Raw genomic sequence first — 20,707 nt, forward strand, 5'->3', positions numbered from 1 at the left:
AAGGATTGTGAGGTAGAGGCTAGTCTGGGCTACATAGTAAGTCCCTGTCTCATAAAACAAAAACACCAAATTCAAAAACCAACAAAACAACAAATTCAACCACACTGTAACCCACATATTTATTTAAGAGGTACAGATCTGGATTGTCATGAGTTGTAGCACTGTATGAAGAGACAAAGAAGGGGACAAAAGGGGAGATATCATCTTTAAGGTCATATACTTAAAGCAGGACCTAGAAAAACCTGAGTTCATCAAAGAAATAAGGAGGCTGTTTTTTTTCTGACAGGATGTCCACATTTCTGAAAGATGAATTGTAGAGGAAGACGCCTTGCTTGGCAGAGACCCCACCGCACATTTCCCCCCAACAACTAGACTGGGCAGCAGCAAGGCAGCAGGCTGCTAACAAGGCAGAGCTCTGAGGACTGAATTCTATCTCACCACTGCTCATGATATTCGCTAAGACAGCAAGGAAAGAGAAGAACTGAGTAGCATCAGAGTTGCTGAGCACTAAGCCAAAAAACTGCTTCCTGAACTACATGATAATTCCAAACTCACACAGTATTGATGAGAATAAAATAACTAGCGAGCAAGGAACCCCGAGTGGGTTTCCCTCCACTGCTGGGCTTTTTTTGGACTACTTGGGTTAAAATTTTACCTTCTGCAACTTCATCCAGTAACACAGTAATTTTCTTGTCTTCTAATAATCTATCTTTTAAAAATTTCATAAAAATCCCATTTGCCAATCCAGAATGCTGGATTTCAAAAGCTTCTGCTCCTTGGCACCTTAAAAACAAACCAAGAGAAGAAGGTGAATAAGCCAGGCACAGAACAACAAAACCAGGTGTTAACTGACAAACCTGAATACACACCAGAAGTCAAAGGCAGAATGGTGGTGATCAGAGGCTGGGAAGATGGGGTGGGATGGCGATGCCAGTCAGGGAATAATGCTTCTTTCTCTTAGACAGGGTAAGTAAATAAGTATAAAAGGGAACTGAAATGCTAATGGGGTTCATACAACCAGTTCATACTGTGTACATTGTAGGACCCTGTATCCCACAAATATATATGCTTAAGATCTGTCACTTCCAACAGAAAAGAGACAAACAGAAAGAAAAGTCAGTGTTTGCTAGTGGAGTGCCCATACCCACAGATAAGCTTCCCTCTTTTATCTGTCCTTCAATGGCTTCCCAACTGGAACTGAGCTGGAGGCAAAAGTGAAAGAATCTGCTGCTCAGTGTGTAAAGGTACTGAGACTGAAGTGCACAGCTGAAGCTGTCTATCAAGCACGTCAAGAAGGTAAATTTATGCCTACATGCCCATGGATATTTCTGTCTCTAATCTACAGTCAAAACAGATATACAAGAATAAAGACAACTGAATATAAAGTTTTCTTACGTGGCGTATCCAAACACAATATTGGCAGTGACTTTCAGTGCATCCAAGATTGGAATGGTATCATCATAGTCATTTCTATTTATATGTACGGGAAGGAGAAAAGAGCAGATACAAGTATGAGAAATTACACAGTGTTCTTCAATGAAAAATATGCTCATACTTTTAGTACACATAAAATGACAGATTCAAATTCTTTTACTAAGAGAGCTACATACATACCACAGGCAACCTAGGCGCTTACATTATGAAAATAGTAAGCAGCTATGTTTGCGTGTTCTCTTCTCTCTCTCTCTCTCTCTCTCTCTCTCTCTCTCTCTCTCTCTCTCTCTCTCTCTCTCTCTCTCTCTCTCTCTCTCCTCTCTCTCTGTATGTGTGTGTGTTTTTCTAGACAGGATTTCTCTGTAGCTTTGGAGCTTGTTCTGGAACCCACTCTGTAGACCAGGCTGACTTTGAACTCATAGAGATCCATCTGCCTCTACTGCCTGAGAGCTTGGACTAAAGGTGTAAAGCTGGGCCATGGTGGAGCACATGTTGTTAGCTTTTTTTTTCTTTCAAAAGCTAGGATCTTGCTGTGTAGTGTGGGCTAGCTTCAAACTCAAGATCCTCTCTCTCAGTCTCCTGATCGCTAAGGTATCGCTATACCTAGCTTTTAGTTTTTTCCAGACAGGATCTCATTATGCAGCCGTAGCTGGCCTGAAACTTGCTATATAGACCAGGTTGGCTTTGAACTCACAAAGATCTGCCTGCTTTTGCCTCCTGAGTGTTGGGATTAAAGTTAGTTCACGACTGGCTTTTTTTATTAGCTTTAAAAATGAAGTTATATCTGAACTCCCTCATTGAATTCTGATGGGTAAGCAAAAAATCTGAGGAATAATCATTGGTTCTGATCCTTGGAGACACAAAGGCAGACAAGCAGATGTAAGACTTTCAAAATCTACTCAACTATACTTTTCGCATTTTTAAAACAGACAGACTGGTGACTACATGCTCTAAATTCAAGGGTGTGACTTGTTAATTTCTGGAGAGTAACAGCAGTGACTGCCAGCAACACGTGCATGCATTCTAGAGAGCTGGTGCTTTGGGGTACAACTATGCAACTTGTACCTTTTAGCTCCTTTTACAGCAAACAGAAAATAAGTTAAAATAATTAGATATCCATACTGAAAATATATTAAGTCTGCCATAAGTAGCTCACAATTCCCACTGGTTCTTAGCATCTTACTGAATCGCCTTAGGTTGCATTTGTCAGGGTTGATACTTGATTTCAACAACAGCTTTATAGAGATTAGGAATTTTACCTTTTCCGACACATATCCAACAGGAACACATTGAGTCCAGTTTCCTTTTCTTGCATTAATTTCAGTATGTTTTGTACACACAGGCAATTTTCAGACCTATATGGATTTGGAGCATCAACAGGGACCATAAAACTGTTCCCAAAGTTCTCATAACCATGTCCTGCATAATATAACAGCCCTGGGGGTGGGGAAAGGAGAGATGTCAACTCTCAATGCATTTCAACATTTACAGATATACACTGTAATTAAGAAAACAATGTAATTTTCTTCAGGCTGATGGAGGCATATCTAAAAAACACCCAATTACAGACACAAACAATAATCAAAAGTTGAAATATATTCTAATTTAAAGAAGTAAGACCCAGTTAATAGTATACTATTGAGTAGAGAAAGGTAGTAAGGACTTCTTTCCTAATTTGTCCCCTCATGAGGCTAAAATGCAGGAAAGAATCTTGGTAAATATTTAACAGGTTCATAAACAAACACAATTCAAGATGTTTAACATCATTTACCACTAACAAATCAAAACTGTGATAAGATACCATTTAATTCTTACTAGGACTGTAATCAAAAGACAGGCAACAAAAATGAGAAGAAATCATCAGGATGCTCATTTACTTGCAGTGGTAATATCTTCACCATAAGATTGGCCTTCAGGAAATCTGTGGGATATTTTTTTAAATTAATAATTGACGTGGGTGGGCCCAGCTCACTGTGGGTCGCTCCACTCTTAGGTGCCCTAGTCCTGAGTTATATATAAAAAAACTGAACAAGCCTGATGCAGTGTTCCTCCATGGCTTTAGTTCTTACTTCCAGGTTCCCACTTGGAGTTCATGTCTTGACTTCCTTTCATGATGTGCTGTGATCAGAATGTGTAAGTCAAAACTAAACCCCTCCTTCCTCAAGTTGCTTTTGGTCATGGCGTTTTATCACAGCAATAGCAAATAAACCAAGAAAGTGCTGTAGGAAATCATACAGCCAATAGCCTTTAAATTAACTGCCCACCAGGGCATGGCTTCATGTAAAGAACATGTCCGCTTTCTTTTCTGGCCGCGGAATTCAGTTTCTGTTCTCTGTTCCAGCAGAGGATTCTGATTAGTGAGTCCACCTCTAAATAAATAACCGCCTATTATTCTCAATTCTGAGCTAGTGTGGGATTTCTTTCAAGTGTCCTTCTTCAAGAAAGTGTGTGGACATACACTTATGTGAATGCTAGAGCTCATGGTGTCCAGAAGAGGGTATTAGATCTCCTGGATCTGGAGACAGTCACTTATGAGCTGTCTGTTATGAGCGCTGGGAACTGAACTTGCTTCTCTACAAGAGCTGCAATCGCTCTTAACTGCTGAGCCATCATCTCTCTAGTCCCAGTGGTTCCAATTATATAAAACATCTAGAATTGGCAAGTTCCTAAGACTGAAAGTATTATTTGTGGTGGTCAAAGACTGGGTTAAAGAGACACACAAGGGGACGTGGCTCTCCTTTTCCCAGTAATAAAATGAGGACTCAGGCACATGACCTGTGCACAACTTGAGAATATTCTGACCCACTAAACTGTACTTTTAAAGAATGTAAGTTATACTTTTAGCAAGTGTTCAAAATGTATCTACATTCTTTCTTCCCTGATGTGGGATTCCCCTCTGTATGCTGTGAATATCATTGGTTAATAAAGGAACTGCTTTGGGCCTATAACAGAGCTATAGGGAAGCAGAGCTAGGTGGGGAAAACTAAACTGAATGCTGGGAAAGAGTTGGCAGAGCCAGAAAGAAGCCAAAAGGCTGCCACCAGAACAGACGTGCTGAAACTTTACTGGTAGGCCACAACCTTGTGGTGATACACAGATTAATGGAGATGGGTTAAATTAAGATGTAAGAGTTAGCAAATAAGAAGATAGAGCTAATGGGCCAAGCAGTAATTTAAATAATATGGTTTCTGTGTGATTATTTCGAGTCTGAGCTACCTAGCTGCCAGGAACCAACAAGCAGCCTCCTTCCAAGAAATTGGTGCCCACGTGGGCAACTAAAATCCACTTAAAACCTGAGAGGGCTTGCAAAGGAATTCTACACACTAAAAAAAAAAACCCAAACAAACGAACAAAAAAACCCTAAAAAACACATTTTTTTTCTCCCCAAATGGGCTTTGCTTGCTGGCGGCATGCTGCAGCTCCTTTAAGAGAAGTTTTCCAGAGTTTGCTATAGTAGAAAAAAAAGCTGCAGTTTCAAAATGCTGGCTTTCTGAGCTGGGCTGCCAGCACGAGGTTATTGAGACAGGGTCTTACTTTGTAGCTTGGCTGAAATGGAACCCATTCAGCCCAGGCTGGTCTCAAAACTGTAACAATCCTCCAGCCTCAGCATCCTGAGTGCTGGGATGACAGGTGTGTCACAGAAGAAAAAAATTAAACAAATGTTTCAAGTCACATGGCTGAGGTGTCTGGACTCCACAGGTGGTACTTCCACCACTGTATTATGTAATGTAATGTTCTTGACTGACCATGTCTTTTTCTGTTCTTTCCCCGCATTGTTCTGTTGTTACAGTGCTCACCAGAACACTGTCACCTCTGTATCTGTACAGATGTAACAGTAACTCAGTAAGCACTTGATGCTAATAATCAACAGAGTCCAGCAGCGAAGGACCTTTTAGAACTGGTGCCATTTTCACAACTGGTATAAGTTAGATACCCAGTCATAAAGCCCGGGTGCTGCCCCAGCTGGCTCTGACAAGATTCAGCTATGGAGAAGCAGCAATTCTGAGAGTGGCTTTGCTCCCATTGAGACATAAAAGACAGGTGTGGTTCCATCACATGGTTGCCATATCCTTAGCAACTGCTCAAATTAAGGCATTTACTACAAAATATGCTTTTTCCTTTCCAAAATCAATGTGCAAAATGTATCAGAGTTTGCAATGAGATTATATCAAAGGCATAATTTTTATGTAAAGTAAGTCAGTAAAAATAATTATATTTTAAAAATTCCATCTCCATTACTGCTAATTCTCTTAATTATTCAAGGACAGGGGGAAAATAGACACCTTTAGAACTATCAAGCTATTTAGTGTAGTTAGAAATATAATTATGCAAATTAAATAATTAGAGAATTTTGTATCTTGGCAACATGATTTTCAAGAATCATGTTGGGGCTGGTGAGATGGCTCTTTGGGAAGGGGTGCTTGCCACCAAAATTGATGACATAAGTTTGATCCCTGGGATCCACATTGTAAGAGAAAACTGACTCCTGCCAGTTGTCCCCTGATCATCTGGCATTGTGGTACACACCTACCTACATACAAATACACACACACTATATAAATACAATTGAATTAGTTTTTTGAGACAAAATCTCACTATGTAATTATAGCTAGACTAGAACTCATTATATAGCACAGGCTGGCTTTGAACTTAAAAATCTCATTGTCTCTGTCTCCTAAATGCTAGGATTAAAAGTGTGTGCCACCAAGCATGTACATTAAATTTTTTTTTTAAAAAAGCATAGCTATTTATTTTTGGCTATAGATAAAATATTTGAGTGGTGGCACATACCTGTAATCCCAGTACTACAGAAACTGAAACAGGAGGAGCCTGAGTTTAAGGACAGTTTAGGCTACATAGTGAAACTGTCTCAAACAGAACAAAGCAAAACAATCAAATAAAAACAGTAACAAACCTCTCCCACTCAAGTGGATTTGCATTCTACTTTGCAGAGCACTCTTTTGTTGAGAATCTCACTCTGGGGGTCTCATATACTCTCCTTGCAAGGCAGGCAATGGCATCACTCCCCTTTTACATACACAGGAGCTCGAGACACTGGAGGTTTAAAAGCTCACTCAAACTCCAGACTTTGGATGCAGGTGAGCTTGATCACTGTGCTGGCTTATAATATTAATGTAGTGCACTGATATTTCATTGTGTCGACTGCATTATAGTTTATACTCCCACCACCACTGTTATTTTCCCCAAAGAAATCTTAGGAAGACTCTTAATACACAAAACCTGATGAGTTGGTCTTCTCTAGTCAAGGCCCAAAGTGCTACCTAGCTCAAATCTCTAATCTAAAGGACAGTCAGAATTCCTTTAGTAGATTCTTAAGAGTGTTTGTGTGTATACATGTATGTTGAGTACAAGCATGTTTACATGGCTGTGTGCACACTTGTGTAGAGATGTGCATGTGTATGGAGGTCTGAAGTTGATGCTGGGGGCCGTCCTTGATCACTCTCCATCATATAGACTGAGGCTGTCTCTCACGCAAACCCAGAGATTGCAAAATAGGCTAGTCAGCCGGCTTATTCCGGGAGCCTATTTCTGTCCCTCAACTGTTTGGGATTACAGGCAGGCTTCTATGCATGCCTGTCAGTTACATGGGTGCTGAGAATCCCAACTAGTCCTTATTCCTATGCACTAAGCACTTTATCCACTGAGCCAACTCTCTGGCCCATTTAATAAAATGTCAAAAACTGTAATAATAATGGATACAATAAACCAGGCAGTTTGAGTATGTCAGGCATGAGGGTAATTAATTTTTTTCCTAAAACAGCTTTGATAATTGAGTTCTAGCTACTTTATAGATCACCTTCAGTTTGGAAAAATTACATAACGATAAAATCAAAAGCATGGACATGGGCGAATTTATTCCAATGCTTAACCATTGACTTACACTGAACTAAATGACTGGCTCCATGGTAAACGGGTTTTTGTCATATTCTGATCAAGTTCATTTAATATTCTCTTCCACAAAAGGCATAGGTAAGCGGTAAGCAGTGATAAACACACAAACACATTTGGTGAGGAGGACAGACCGCCATACAGTTACTTTTTTCTCTACCAATCTGTATAAGATAACTATATGTAAATTATTTCTATTTTTGGTTGTTGCTTGTTGACATGCTATAGACTGATTCACCTCTTTTTCTGTTTTACTGTGACTTTTCTTTTACAATGAGTGGGCAATAAGAGAGCATCAACTTGTGTCTTTGTTTCTGTATCTAAAGTTCTTCATGCTGAAACTCCTCTACCTTCCCCTCATCCCTAAAGGACCACTGGTCACCTGGAGACACGAGGAGAGGTAAAGGCATGGTCCAAAAGAGAAATAAAGTCTCTTTATGGCATGCCTTACACCATGAAGCCTTCACCACACTTACATTTAATGTAGATGTGTCTGATGTTTTGGGTAGTCACAATACTTCAAAATATAATGCAGTCACCCTGTTAAGACATGAATTAGGATTTTAAATTTTTCTAGCTTTCTTAAGCTGCCCTTTGTTCTACTGTTTATTGTTCTTTATTCTATACCACAAACTGATATTGTTACAGGGGGGAATGTGTGTAAAGTGTCAGCCAAACTGAAGTCTTGTCTCCTAACCATCCTTTTATAGTTCCAGCTCTCTGCTTTATAACACGGGCAATTAAATAGTCAGAGAACTGGAAAGCTATGACAACAACTGCAGTAAAAAATAGGAGTAACTGAACATATAACTATTTATATAATTCTCTCACTCTCTAGATATTGACTAACCCAGAAACCTAAATTTAGCCTAAATCAATACTTATCATTACTTTTTTTTCTTACACTTCACTGTTTCTAGTGCAGTTTTAGAAGCAATTCCCTATGCAAGTCACCGAGGCACCTTAAAAACAGATAAATTATGTAACATACTTAAGCAATCCACTTTTTTTTTCTTAGTTTTTGTCAAGATAGGGTATCTCTGTGTAGTAGTCCTGGCTGTCTTGGAACTCCCTCTGAAGAACAGGCTGGCCTCAAACTCACAGAGATATGCCTGCCTCTGTCTCCTGAGTGCTTGGATTAAAAGCGTGTGCCACCACTGCCTGGCTCATTTTTTTTTTTTTTAAAAAAAAGAACAACAACAAAAAACTTTCATTTATGGAAGACTCATACAAAGTAAGTTCTCAAAGATAACATTTTTTACAGGGAATTTTATCAACTGTAGTCATAATTTTTAAAGCTACATCCCACATAGTGTACAACAATGAATGCTGGGAGGAGGAGGGCCCCACCTTGGGTCTCAGCTGTGGAAGAGTCCTGGCACGTGATTCAGATAAGGAGTGATTGATAGCCTGGTTCCACCCTCTGCATGTAAAGTACCTGGATGCTTAGTTCACTGGGTGGATACTCTTGTAGACAAGTTTTCTCAGAATGCATTCTTTGGTCTCTTCCTATTGCCATGATCTATTTTCCTTTATTCTTTGACAATTTCTTTTATCATCATTACTATATTTTTCATTATTTAAAATAATTTTTAAATTCAAATATATTTTGATCATACTGAAACCCACTTCTTGTTAGAATGAAAAATATAGGCCAGCTGTCAAAAGGCCTATTTGCATGGAATATGCTTTCCTATTTTTAAAGATCTACTTTTCTTATTTTTAATTATGTGTATGTATATATGTCTGTGTGTGAGTATATGCACACGAGTGTAGGTGCCTACCAACACCAGAGGCATAGGATTCCCCTGAAGCTGGAGTTCCAGGCAGCTGTGAGCTGCTCAATGTGGGTACTGGGAACTGAACTTGGGTCTTCTTGAAGGGCAACATGTGCTTTTAGATGCTGAGCCATCTCTCTAGCTACTCCCCATTTTTGTAAGAAAAATGGATGAATACATCCATTAATCATCAATTTATAATGCTCATGAGAAAACTATTGCTTCAAAATCAGCATACTGGTAGAAATGGAAAACCTGAAGCAGCTTACTATTCATGTGCACTACAATAGTAACCTTCATTATTGAGAGAATGGATCATTTAAATTATAAGGCTTTTCAACATCCCTTAGTCAGCAGTTTGCTAAATCTTCAAAGGGGTGTTATTTATTTATTTTTTTAAAATTCTACCTCAAAGCCAGGCAGTGGTGGTGCACGCCTTTAATTCCAGTACTGGAGGCAAATGCAGGTGGATCTCTGTGAATTCAAGGCCAACCTGGCCTACAAAGTGATCTCCAGGACAACCAGAGTTGTAACACAGAGAAACCCTGTCTCGAAAAAACAAACAAACTAAATCAACAATAACAACAACAAAAAAAGAAATGTTGTTCTAACATGTTAAAAAAAAACACAGGGGGGCTGGAGAGATGGCTCAGCAATTAAGAGCACTGACTGCTCTTCTAGAGGTCCTAAGTTCGATTCCCAGCAACCACATGATGGCTCACAACCATCTATAGTGGGATCTGATGCCCACTTCTGGCCTAAAGTCGATAGAACACTCATACATAAAATAAATAAATCTAAAAAAAACCCACAGAAGACAATAAGATAATTATCTATTCATGTGGAATAAAGATAAAATTTATCTTTTTTTCAAGAATATTAAAACCCTTCAACAACATGTTTACCTACTTTTATCTGATTTCTCTTTATTTATTTTTATATACATGAATGTTTTGCTTGTGCACCACTTGTGTGCCAAAATAAGGTTTTAGATTACCTGGAACTGTAGTTACATATGACTGTGAGCCACCATGTGAGTGCTGGGAATAGAACTCAGGTCCTCTGGGAGAACAACAAGTGCTCTTAATGGCTGAGTCATCTCTCCAGCCCAACTCTTAATGAGTATAATAGGAATGGCATACAATTATAAAGATGAATATTAGAAATATCTTACCATATACTCCTTTGTCTAAAAGTAGTAAAAATTCATCCACAGCATTGCACATCTCGTATTCAGTAAGGTCCAACAATGAAACAACTTTGAAATCTAGTTGCCTTAATAAGTTGGTCAATTCATACACATCCACCAAAGGAGCTTTAAGTTTGGGGTGCTCCCAGTAATTCATATTTCCTATCAAAAGAGCAACCTTGTCCTTTGCTGTAAGAAAAAAAAAGGGGGTGAGTGGGAGGGAAATAAAAGAGGGTATAAATATTAAAATTTATAGAAGTATTAAAATGAAAAACTTTGCTTTAAGATTACTTATGACATTAAATTTCATTTTAGAGATATTACTTTACATAAGAGACTAAGAACACAACAGCCTGAAACATCAAAAAATTAAGACTAAATATGTATTCTCTGTGAATCAAAGAATATTTATTAGTTATATATGAACTATATACCGAAGTGTGCTTTCATTGAATGGGTTGTTTTATTGAGAATGGGGGAAGTAAAACAAAGCAAACACCTAAAGAGGGGTAGCAAGAATTTACAGAGCTAGAAGAGAGACCAAAGAGAGAAAAAAAAGGAACTTCACAAGGACCACATTTGTTCTATAATAGCTGTGTGGATGGACTATCTCCTCCTACCTCTAAATTAAAAAAAAATATCATCATCATTATTATAGTATTTATGAATGAGGACACACATGCACAATGGTGTGTGTGTAGTTCAGAGGGCAACTTCATCTTGCCTGTTCTCCTTCTTAACTTTTTAAAGACAAAGTTTCTGTTTGCCTGAGATAAGGCTACTTGAGGAACTTTTTGAGCTTAATTATTTGACTTGGCTCAGACAGAAAGAGGTGTTTTGGGGTGGGGGCATGCAAATGATATGTACTTATGCCTTAAAAAATATCAGTCTACTTAGGGGTGTGGCCTGGCCTGAACAGTTATAAACAGTTAGGCAAAGCTTAGTGCTCAAGGGACTTCAACACTGCATCTTTCTTGATGGTCTTGGGTGACAATGGTGGCAAATCGTCAAGAGACCTACACACTGCCAGCTGCATAAAATGAGAGCACAGAGAATTACATAAAACACACAATACTTCGTAGTAAAATTAAAAACTACACTATTGGTTTATATATTTACTATATAATGCTTTTCATTATTAAATTTATTTTTAAAATTACAAATTTTATCACTATTGTAGAGTATACGACTTCTACATATGAAAAAAAACGTTAGCAGCAGCCTCATATGCCTTGGGGTTTACTTATTTCTTCAATGCACTGGGACAATAATCGAGAAACTGACGTAAAGGGTCTAATGACGCATTTCTCAAGACACATATCTATCATTCAGTAATAGGTAATTGGGAAAGAATGATTTACAGAATACACGAGTCCAAGAATGTAGGAGCGTGAAAATACCAGTAATCGCCCAAAGCTCCTGTAAAACTCTGTCAATGATAATTCTTAGATTATATAACTTTTTAAAGTTTCCTGATAAAGATGGTGGGTCTTACCTTGACCAGTCTACTTGTGAAGCAGTTCCTATCTGGCAGGAGAGCTGAAGTGGACTTAGAATAGAGAAGTAGAGATGGGCTGAGACAAGATGACAAAGACTCATTCTAGGAAATGGTTGTGGCAAAGAAACCAGATAGAGAAAGGAATAGTAAAATTTGAATTAAAAAAGATGAGAGGAATAAAGGAAACTTTAAAATAGCAAGTATGTAAGCAAGTTATCATGGGGTTTAGATGATAAATTCAACAAATTTATTATGAAATCATAAATTACTGTAAGAGCCGCCCACAAGTTCTTGAACACAAACCATCTACTGGAAAAAGGACACACAGGGCTCAGAGCACAGCTCAGTGGTGGAGTGCATGCTTAGCATGTGTGAGGTCCTGGGTTCAAAAAATAAAATTCTTTTTGATTCTATAAAGAACAATAAAATCACTTTAGAAATATCCTTACTAGACGATCCTAGACATTTTCCAGAACTTAAAGTAGTACACACTCTTCAGCTTTAGCGTCTTAGAACTCACTCTGTAGACCAGGCTGGTTGTGAACTCACAAGAGATCTGCCTGCCTCTGCCTCGCAAGTGCTGAGATTAAAGACATGCACATCTACACCTGGCTAAGCTTTCATCCACAAAAAAATGAGGAGATAGTCTACATCTCAGGAGTAAGTTACACATTTCATAAAGCAAAATAAGTAATCATTTTGAACTTTCAATATCTATTCAGTTACATTTGAGCTTGTCATTTGTGTGTAATTATTACATTCTCACTACAGAATACAGTAGTTATGGCTTTGTTCGGATTATTATTATACTTGATCTCACTATTATAAGTGAGAGCAGGGGGCGAGGCGGTTCTAAGGAAAGAACTTTTTATTTGTAGCCTTGGTCACCAACAGACTATTAACTATATAAGAAACTCTAAGAACCATCAGTAAAACCCACAGAACCAGGAGATAAAATGAACTGAACTATGTGAAATTTTACCATTATAAATGAAATGTAGAAGTTTCTTTTTAAAGAAAGTAATTAGTAGCCCCGTGTCTTCTTCAATATCAAGGCTAGCCTGAACTAAGTTAAGATACTGCCTCAAAAGAAAAAAACAAAAAAACCCAAAAAAACCCAAAAAGGAGTTCAAAATTCTGATAAAAGCAATTAGACATTATTTTAATCAGATAGCCATAGATCAATATGTTAACTATTTCTACTCTCTAAACATTAGTCTACTGAGCCTTTATGAGCGGCTCTCCTGGATCTTCCTCCTTGTGTCTTCTTCCCCAAAGCACACTTAAATGTCATTACCCATTAAATTTTCTTATCTTACATCCTTCTCTTCCAATTGTGGAAGGTGGGAAAGCAAACTTCAAGACTCATTGCCACCTACATGGTATTTTCCTAATTTCCACCTCACCAGAGAACAGCAAGAACTGCTTCTTCCTCTATGGAGCATGCCTATTTCTTTCTGTTTATGTGTTGCCAGAAACAGAAATTATTCCTTAGAAACTGAGTGGGTGGTCCTTGGACTTCCCACAGGGCAGGGAACCCTGATTGCTCTTTGGGCTGACGAGGGAGGGGGAGGGAAATGGGAGGCGGTGGTGGGGAAGAGACAGAAATCTTAAATAAATAAATAAAATAAATAAATAGAAACTGACTTGAAACCAAAAACAAAAGCTATAATCTTTTTAAAGGTTCTTCCATAATTTCTTTTACCAAAAATAAAAATCTGCTCCAATGTCCTTCAATCAATGAAGGTAAATAACATAAATTCCTTCGTGATAATCAAAAATTGGAGTTAAATACTGTAATTATATTTGATCATGTACATTAAACTCAACTCACCCAAAGGCTGATCAGTTGTTTCTTCTTTATTATCTGTGCAAAGATAAAAGAGCAAACAGATGCTGTTATTCATGGTATATCTTCAGAGCTAATGAGATAAAAGCAATGAATGCAGACAGCAGGATACCATTTAAATACAATAAATATATTAGAGTAGATGTCACAAAGGCTAGAAAAAAGAGGGGAGACAGAGGGTAAACAAGAGGGCACAAAAACAGGAAGGGAAGTGATTTAATGTTATATGGCATAATAAGGCAACTATATCTCTAACAATTAAGAATTATAGAATAGTTAAAAGGGAAGCTCTTGAAGGCTCTCAGCACACAGACTCATAATATTTAAGCAGACAGAAAGGCTAATTACTGGACTGGATCATTCTACACTGTCTAGATGTATCAGGCCACAATATGGTACTTCATAAATAATTATGAGTAAAGAAAAATACAGAATATTGTTATGAATAGCTAATTTATAATTAAAACATTTTTTGACAAAATATATGAGCTTATCACTATCATACATAGAATGAAGTCATATTCACTCTAGGAAGCGACACAGGGAAAGATGAAGTTCAGTTCTCTGTGAGTCCACTATTTGGGGGAAGGGGAGTTTACTTGTACATTTAATAATATTGATGCTATGGGATGGGAGCCCACTACAAGCTTTACCATACATTCGTTGTCTTTAAACTCAAGGTTTGGTTTCTTTGAATCTTGGAAAATAAGGAAAAGCAGGCCTTTAAAATGTTAGAAACTTAGTGATGGGTATATGCTAAAGTTTTCATAAAGTAATTATACAACTTTTTAAAAAGGCAAGATATAGCAGATATTTTAGGGGAAGGGATTCTATCAACACCAAGAGAAATGATTACTAGGATGTTTTCAATCAGTCTTCAGTTTGGGACACTTGAAGCAATTCTTTCTGAGCTTCACATGAATTTGAAGTTACTACAGCAAAAATGATCTATTGGTCACGGTGGCTTTATTTTGCTAATATGATTACAAATGGTCAGTAGAATCCAGATAGAACTTAATAACCTCATGCCTTCTTAATGCATTTCTGTGTGAGTTGATTAAATCTATTCATGGACTCTATTCCTGTCTTTCAAAATGCCCACAGCTTATACTGACATCCTCTTTCCTTGTATGATCCTCATTACTGAAATGTCCTTGTCCCTGGTGATAGCTTTCTCTTTAGTTTAGCTTATTCAGAAATCTGTTCTGATCAAAACTTGCCTAGAAACTGTCACTGTTAGTCTCTTAATAGTTATAGACAATTTATCCGTTTACTGCCAACTCTCTCCACTCACTGCCTTTCATCAGGGGAAGGCACCTGCTCAACCACTCCAGGGATGTTCTCTGACAGTTTGCAATGTCATGTGTCACTCTATCAATGTGCATCCAGTCTTCCACATTAAAAGCAATGTACTTCTTTCTATAAGGAGCAACATAAAAGGATTTTTTTAAAAAAGGATCAAAGCTGGATGGTGTAGTCAGCACTTGGCAGCGCATATACAAAGACTCTGGGTTTGATCCCCAGTAACACACAACAACAAAATTGTTCATCTTTTTTTTTTTTTTACATATTTGCTTATTTTGTGTGGGGGACCATGGTGCATGTGGTGGTCAGAGGAAAACATGAAAGAATTGGTTTTCTTCTCCCACCATGTGGGCTCTAAGGATCAAACACAGGTAATCAAGTATGGCCATAGGTAATCTTCCTCATTCACCTATACTATCAGTTCAAGCATTGATACTTTACTGTTACCCAAAACACTTTTTCAACCCTTATGGTCTTATATTCAATAATATTTTTGTACTTTACTTGCTTTAAATTGAACTTCATGTAAGTAGTAGTAGCCTAAGAATGCAGGCAAGAATGTCTATTATACCTTTACTGTATCAAATTTACCAAACTAAAACAAAACTTTGTAATACTTACCAGGATGCCCAAAATTATTTAATTCATCTACGAATAGAGTAAAAGAAAATAGATTAATTTTATATAATCTAACAGCCAACAGCACAGATAATAGAATGAAGAGAAGCAGTTTATGAACTGTTAGATCATGTTATAGTGCTTTATTAGTTTAGAACTTTTCAAAGTTAAATAAAGAAGCTATAAAAAGGGAATAGGTAAGAATACTGCTGTTAAACCATGCAGGACTTCAAAACTGCTCCACTTTCCCTAAATTACAACAAACTAAACAATTAAACTCATTATAATTTGTTCAAGTTTTAGATAATTTTTCATAAATTATCTTTCAAGATAAAAACAAACAAAACCTTTAACTTTAAAATACCGGGAAACTGGATGAATTATTGTGGGCTATTGCTGAGGAGGGTTCCTGTGTATGCTAAACCTAGTTTCTCTATTATTAACATCCTATGTTAGTACACTACATGGATCACAACTAATGAACCATTTATGTTTTCCCCCAAGACCTATTTAAGATACCAGAAGTATTTACTGTGTCTTCTTAAGACACTCTCGGTTGTGATAGTTCCTCAGACATTCCTTGTTTTTAATGACAAAGCACTCCTTTTCTTTAATGGCCATTTCAATTTTGAGCAGCAGAATGTTTTCCAATTGGAATTTGTGTGTGTGTGTCTGTGTGTGTGTGTGTGTGTGTGTGTGTGTGTGTTTTAAGTTAGATCAAGGTATGGCGTTCTTTTTGGGGAAGCAGAACAGCTTCAGAATTAACCTGCATCCTTCATACACCTTTCATACAGAATAGACAAATAATCTGATCACAAGTCTGTAACATAAAGTCATCATTGGTTTTTTACTTATTAAACTTTGTGAAGACAAAAATGAACATGAAATAAGTTGCAAGTAATACAGGATTCATAAAGTATTATAAGGGAATATATTATTTGGTTTATTTGCTTGAGATGCTGTCTTGGTACATAGCCCAGGTTATCCTTAAATCTACAATCTTCCCACCTTAGTATTTATTCCCTGTCCTGGGATCATAGTCACATCACTATGCTAAGGCTGGTATTTTCATACTACATAAGCTCAGCTTAACAGGGAGTGGTATCAACTTGTTCACACAATATGTACAATTTTTGCTGTTTTTCATCTAACTGCATAGACTAGTTTCTACATAGGTAGGTTAGCACTTTACCTCTTTTCAGTAAGGATGTTTCATACAACTGTAATATAGTTGGATGTTTCTGTCATATTCTGCCTTCCATCTTTGATGCCTTTCTTTTGGCCCCCTAAACAAATGTTTAAAATTTGCATGGTCTCACTACCCTAAACCACAGGTGAGCCTCACCTCTTCAACTACACCCCTTGTTCTAATAATATTCTTACAAAATATACAAAATGGAATAGGAGTCATCCATCATGTACTCTACATTAAAATAAGATGTAAATGGAGGATACTGTTCATAAACAATCTATCAACTATAAAATGTGTTAGTTTTGTAGGATCATTGAGAAAAAGAGTTGGAACTGATGTTTTCCATCTGAGATTTTAGAGCAACTCTAGCTACATTGTTATTTCTGTGTTCTAAATAGTTATTGAAAATTATTAATTGATTGATCTCATCATTGAAAAAAACAGCATAGTGAGCTGTACAATTACAGAAATAGCAGGGCAGCGTAACAATCGCATGCTCACTCTGAAGCCAAACAGCAGGTGCTCTTTTATATTTATTTTTAAAGGTCTCCTGTATGTTAGGAAGAGTAAAGAAACAAACACACATGCAATTAAGCAAAAAGTGTAAAAGATAAGAAAAGTTTGGTTAAGATTTCTCTACATGGCTTCCCTTCTGTAAGATTAACAGATGTGAGATTGGAACTTCTTGATTAGAGAATTCTGATTCAAAACTCTGCATTAGGATCAAAACAGTAATAGAGATGAACGACAGGAAAACCAAGAAATGTATGATTGACTATTACTATCTTACTTTACCCAAGGAGAAACTAAGAAAGACTATGTAATAGTTCAAAGCAGCAATTGAAAAAATACTTAGCTATCCACAAACCTAATTTTGCAAATCAATGTGATAGTATACTAAGAGAGGTAACCTAAGTTTTAATATTGACTTATAATAATTTAAGTCCAATGTTTTAGTTAACTGAAACAAGTTAGAAGTTTATACTAAAATGGATTTTCAGTTTTCTTTCCATAGTGAAATTGGCATATAAATTAATCTAAAAAAATCAGTTTTGAAAATACTTATCAATATTATTTCTGGTATTTAATGTTTGAGAAAAATGAAACTATAGCTGCTTTTAAAGGGCATCTTAAGATAAATAAATAAGTAAAATAATCCAAACAAATATTGATGATAATATTTTAAATAAAATTTAAGATTAAAAATTAACATTGAATTGCAAATATTCACTATTTCTAACACTATGGAGGAGCTCCAGGCCTTATGTGCAATAGGAAGTCAGCTGAAGATTACGTTAGAAGTGTCTGTTCAATAGTGTTGAAGAAAATTTTCACAACTTTAAGGAATAAGACACAGTATCCTTCAATCAAAATGGCTTATTTGAGCCAGTATTTTTTCCATCACTGCACTCAGTAAGCTAGGACATTGCACCTCTTCCCAGAGTAACCAGCATGCAGGAGACCAAAGGATTATACTACCTTCGGTGCACTCCACTGCCTCATCTGTTCTTCCTTATGTTAGAGAAAACAAATTTGAATATATTGTAACTCATAATCTTAGGAAGGGTAGTCACTAAGTAAACATAGATATACATCACAGAATCGTTGTCAAAGCAACACATGCATCAATATTTCCTGCTATTGAAAACATCACTATAAATGTAGTCAATATAATTGATAATAGTGAATATTGACCAATAATTATTTTTTATGTGTCTCTGACTTTTTATTTTTCATTTAAAATTTTTCACCAAATCAATCTTTTACTAATTCACAACTACAAGGAAGACATTTTGACACAAATATTTAAGATAAACTGTAATACTAAAAATAAGTAAAATTAGTAAACAAAATAATTTTTCAGTTTTTTATTTTGCTCTTTGTATATAACTTAGGAGAATTAACTTAGTATGAAGTCTCTAGAATTTATGTGTAAACAAATTAACTCCTTATATGTGATATGTTATTAAATGGAATGGGACAAAAAGTAGTAGAGTTTCTATTGTTTAAGCACTCCAGTGTACACAGCTTATATTATGTATTCTGTGACAGAACTCCAATACTGCTTACCTATGATGATTTCTACCTTCTTACTATCTTGACTGTCTTGATCATTGTATACATGACACCAGTAGGTTCCTTCATGTTCTAGATCCACATATGGAACCTGTATCAATATCAGAACACTTTAATTTAAAAATTGCTTAAAATAAGTCATTTATATTTATAAAATTTCCCAAATGCAGATTTTAAAAAATTTATACATCCTTAGATTATCTTCATTCATTAAGCTAAGTAATAGCAAGCAAATTATAAAATGATTCTAACAGTGCAAAGTTTGTTGCAGTAATATTTGACATCTTATTCCAAAGTTTGGTTTGAAATCTAGTCCTGTTGCAAATACAAGAAACTAATTAATACTGAAACAAAGCACTTGAACTAAAAGTACTAAAAACATTCCAGGGAGCATGAATTTGAGTGGTCCCTTTATCTTAATTGTATCATTTATTTTACAGATCCATCCAACCCTCCCACTCCCTAAAAAAATCAACTGCCTACCACGTAATGCTTTTTTGTTTCATGTGTTAATGGTGATTCATTTTTAAACCACTGGTAGTGAGGCATAGGGCTTCCAATAGCAACACACTGTAAAACCAATGTGCTGCCTGGCATCAGCTTTTGGGACCTTGGTTCAACACAGATTTGCAACTTGGATTCTGAGACACCATCCACATTTCCTTAAATTAAAAAAAAAAAAACCTCTGGGTTAAACATAAAACCAAAAATTTCCTACAATTTAAACAAAAATATATCTAAGTCTATCCTTTAGTTTTTATAATCATTAAAACCATACTTAAAGTATATTTTCATCAAAGTCCATAAATGTTAACAGATGTTCTGAAGAGAAAAGAATACTGTGGTGAACAAAAACAGTTTAGGAATTCTGGGCTAACAGGTGGGGATACTCAAGAGAGGAGGAGTGAGGGGAGAAACTAAGCTTGAATTACAGCTGCCACATGTAAAGGTTCAAGTTCAGCATCAGGTACAAGAATGAGAAGGGGCCATGTCATCTTAAGGGACTGACACAGAAAATGACAATCAAACCATGTGGCATTAACTCTTAACGACTCAGGCGTGACAGTTATACTCTGAAGCTATTTTTTTTTGTTTTTGTTTTTGTTTTGTTTTTCAAGACAGGGGTTCTCTGTGGTTTTGGAGCCTGTCCTGGAACTAGCTCTGTAGACCAGGCTGGTCTCGAACTCACAGAGATCCACCTGCCTCTGCCTCCCGAGTGCTGGGATTAAAGGCATGCGCCACCATCGCCCGGCTTGAAGCTATTTTTAAATAAACATTTAAATAAAATAAAGTGATCCACTAAACAATATGCAACTTCACTTATCACATACCCTGGAAGCTTTCTGTTACTTCTGTCACATCACAGACGTCTAGCTGTGACCACTCACTAAATTCAAAGGTGGAACTGTTGTTAACTCGGCAGACATAAAAGCCTGCATCTTTTACATGCACTGTGTTAAAAATAAGTTCTGATGAATTTCCATATGGGATCTGTAAAAGAAACAACAAGTGAGCATAAGTGAAGGATTCATCAAAAATTCAGCTTATAATACACGCTGTGTAAAATCTGATTTCATTACAGACCTTTGAAAAGTATGTTTCTTTTTTTTCAAGTTCTAAAATGTGCTAGTTAAAGGAGTAAAAAGTATGATTTTGAGGACTGGAATAATAGAAATACAGTCCTTAACAAATCCATTCAACAGTGAGGTTAGTTATCCCTCAGATCTTAAAGGAGCTCACTGAACCTGTCTGTTCAGTCATTAGTACACTTATACAACTATCATATATATATATATATATGTATATATATATAAAATGCAGTAAACACCACAGTGGCATGAAGGGAACAAATTACCTA

The 20,707-nt window shown here is 36.6% G+C and overlaps 1 protein-coding gene across 3 annotated transcripts in view; it reads right to left on the minus strand.

Annotated features, from left to right (window-relative positions):
* The window catches only part of Malt1 (MALT1 paracaspase), a 54,954-nt gene that overhangs the window by 8,779 nt on the left and 25,468 nt on the right, over positions 1–20,707 (minus strand). For 2 of the 3 annotated variants that reach the window (XM_075968458.1, XM_075968460.1), the window contains 10 exons: positions 20,181–20,340; positions 19,333–19,511; positions 18,844–18,940; positions 18,253–18,285; positions 15,585–15,611; positions 13,644–13,676; positions 10,297–10,500; positions 2,694–2,871; positions 1,396–1,470; positions 656–783 (listed from right to left, as the gene is read on the minus strand). In XM_075968458.1, coding sequence (XP_075824573.1) covers positions 656–783; positions 1,396–1,470; positions 2,694–2,871; positions 10,297–10,500; positions 13,644–13,676; positions 15,585–15,611; positions 18,253–18,285; positions 18,844–18,940; positions 19,333–19,511; positions 20,181–20,340 — 1,114 coding nt within the window. The remainder of the gene's footprint in view (positions 1–655; positions 784–1,395; positions 1,471–2,693; positions 2,872–10,296; positions 10,501–13,643; positions 13,677–15,584; positions 15,612–18,252; positions 18,286–18,843; positions 18,941–19,332; positions 19,512–20,180; positions 20,341–20,707) is intronic. The other variant, XM_075968459.1, reaches the window with a different exon arrangement.

The sequence above is a fragment of the Microtus pennsylvanicus genome, chromosome 4 (assembly GCF_037038515.1).
Source record: "Microtus pennsylvanicus isolate mMicPen1 chromosome 4, mMicPen1.hap1, whole genome shotgun sequence".
NCBI classification, from domain to species: Eukaryota; Metazoa; Chordata; class Mammalia; order Rodentia; family Cricetidae; genus Microtus; species Microtus pennsylvanicus.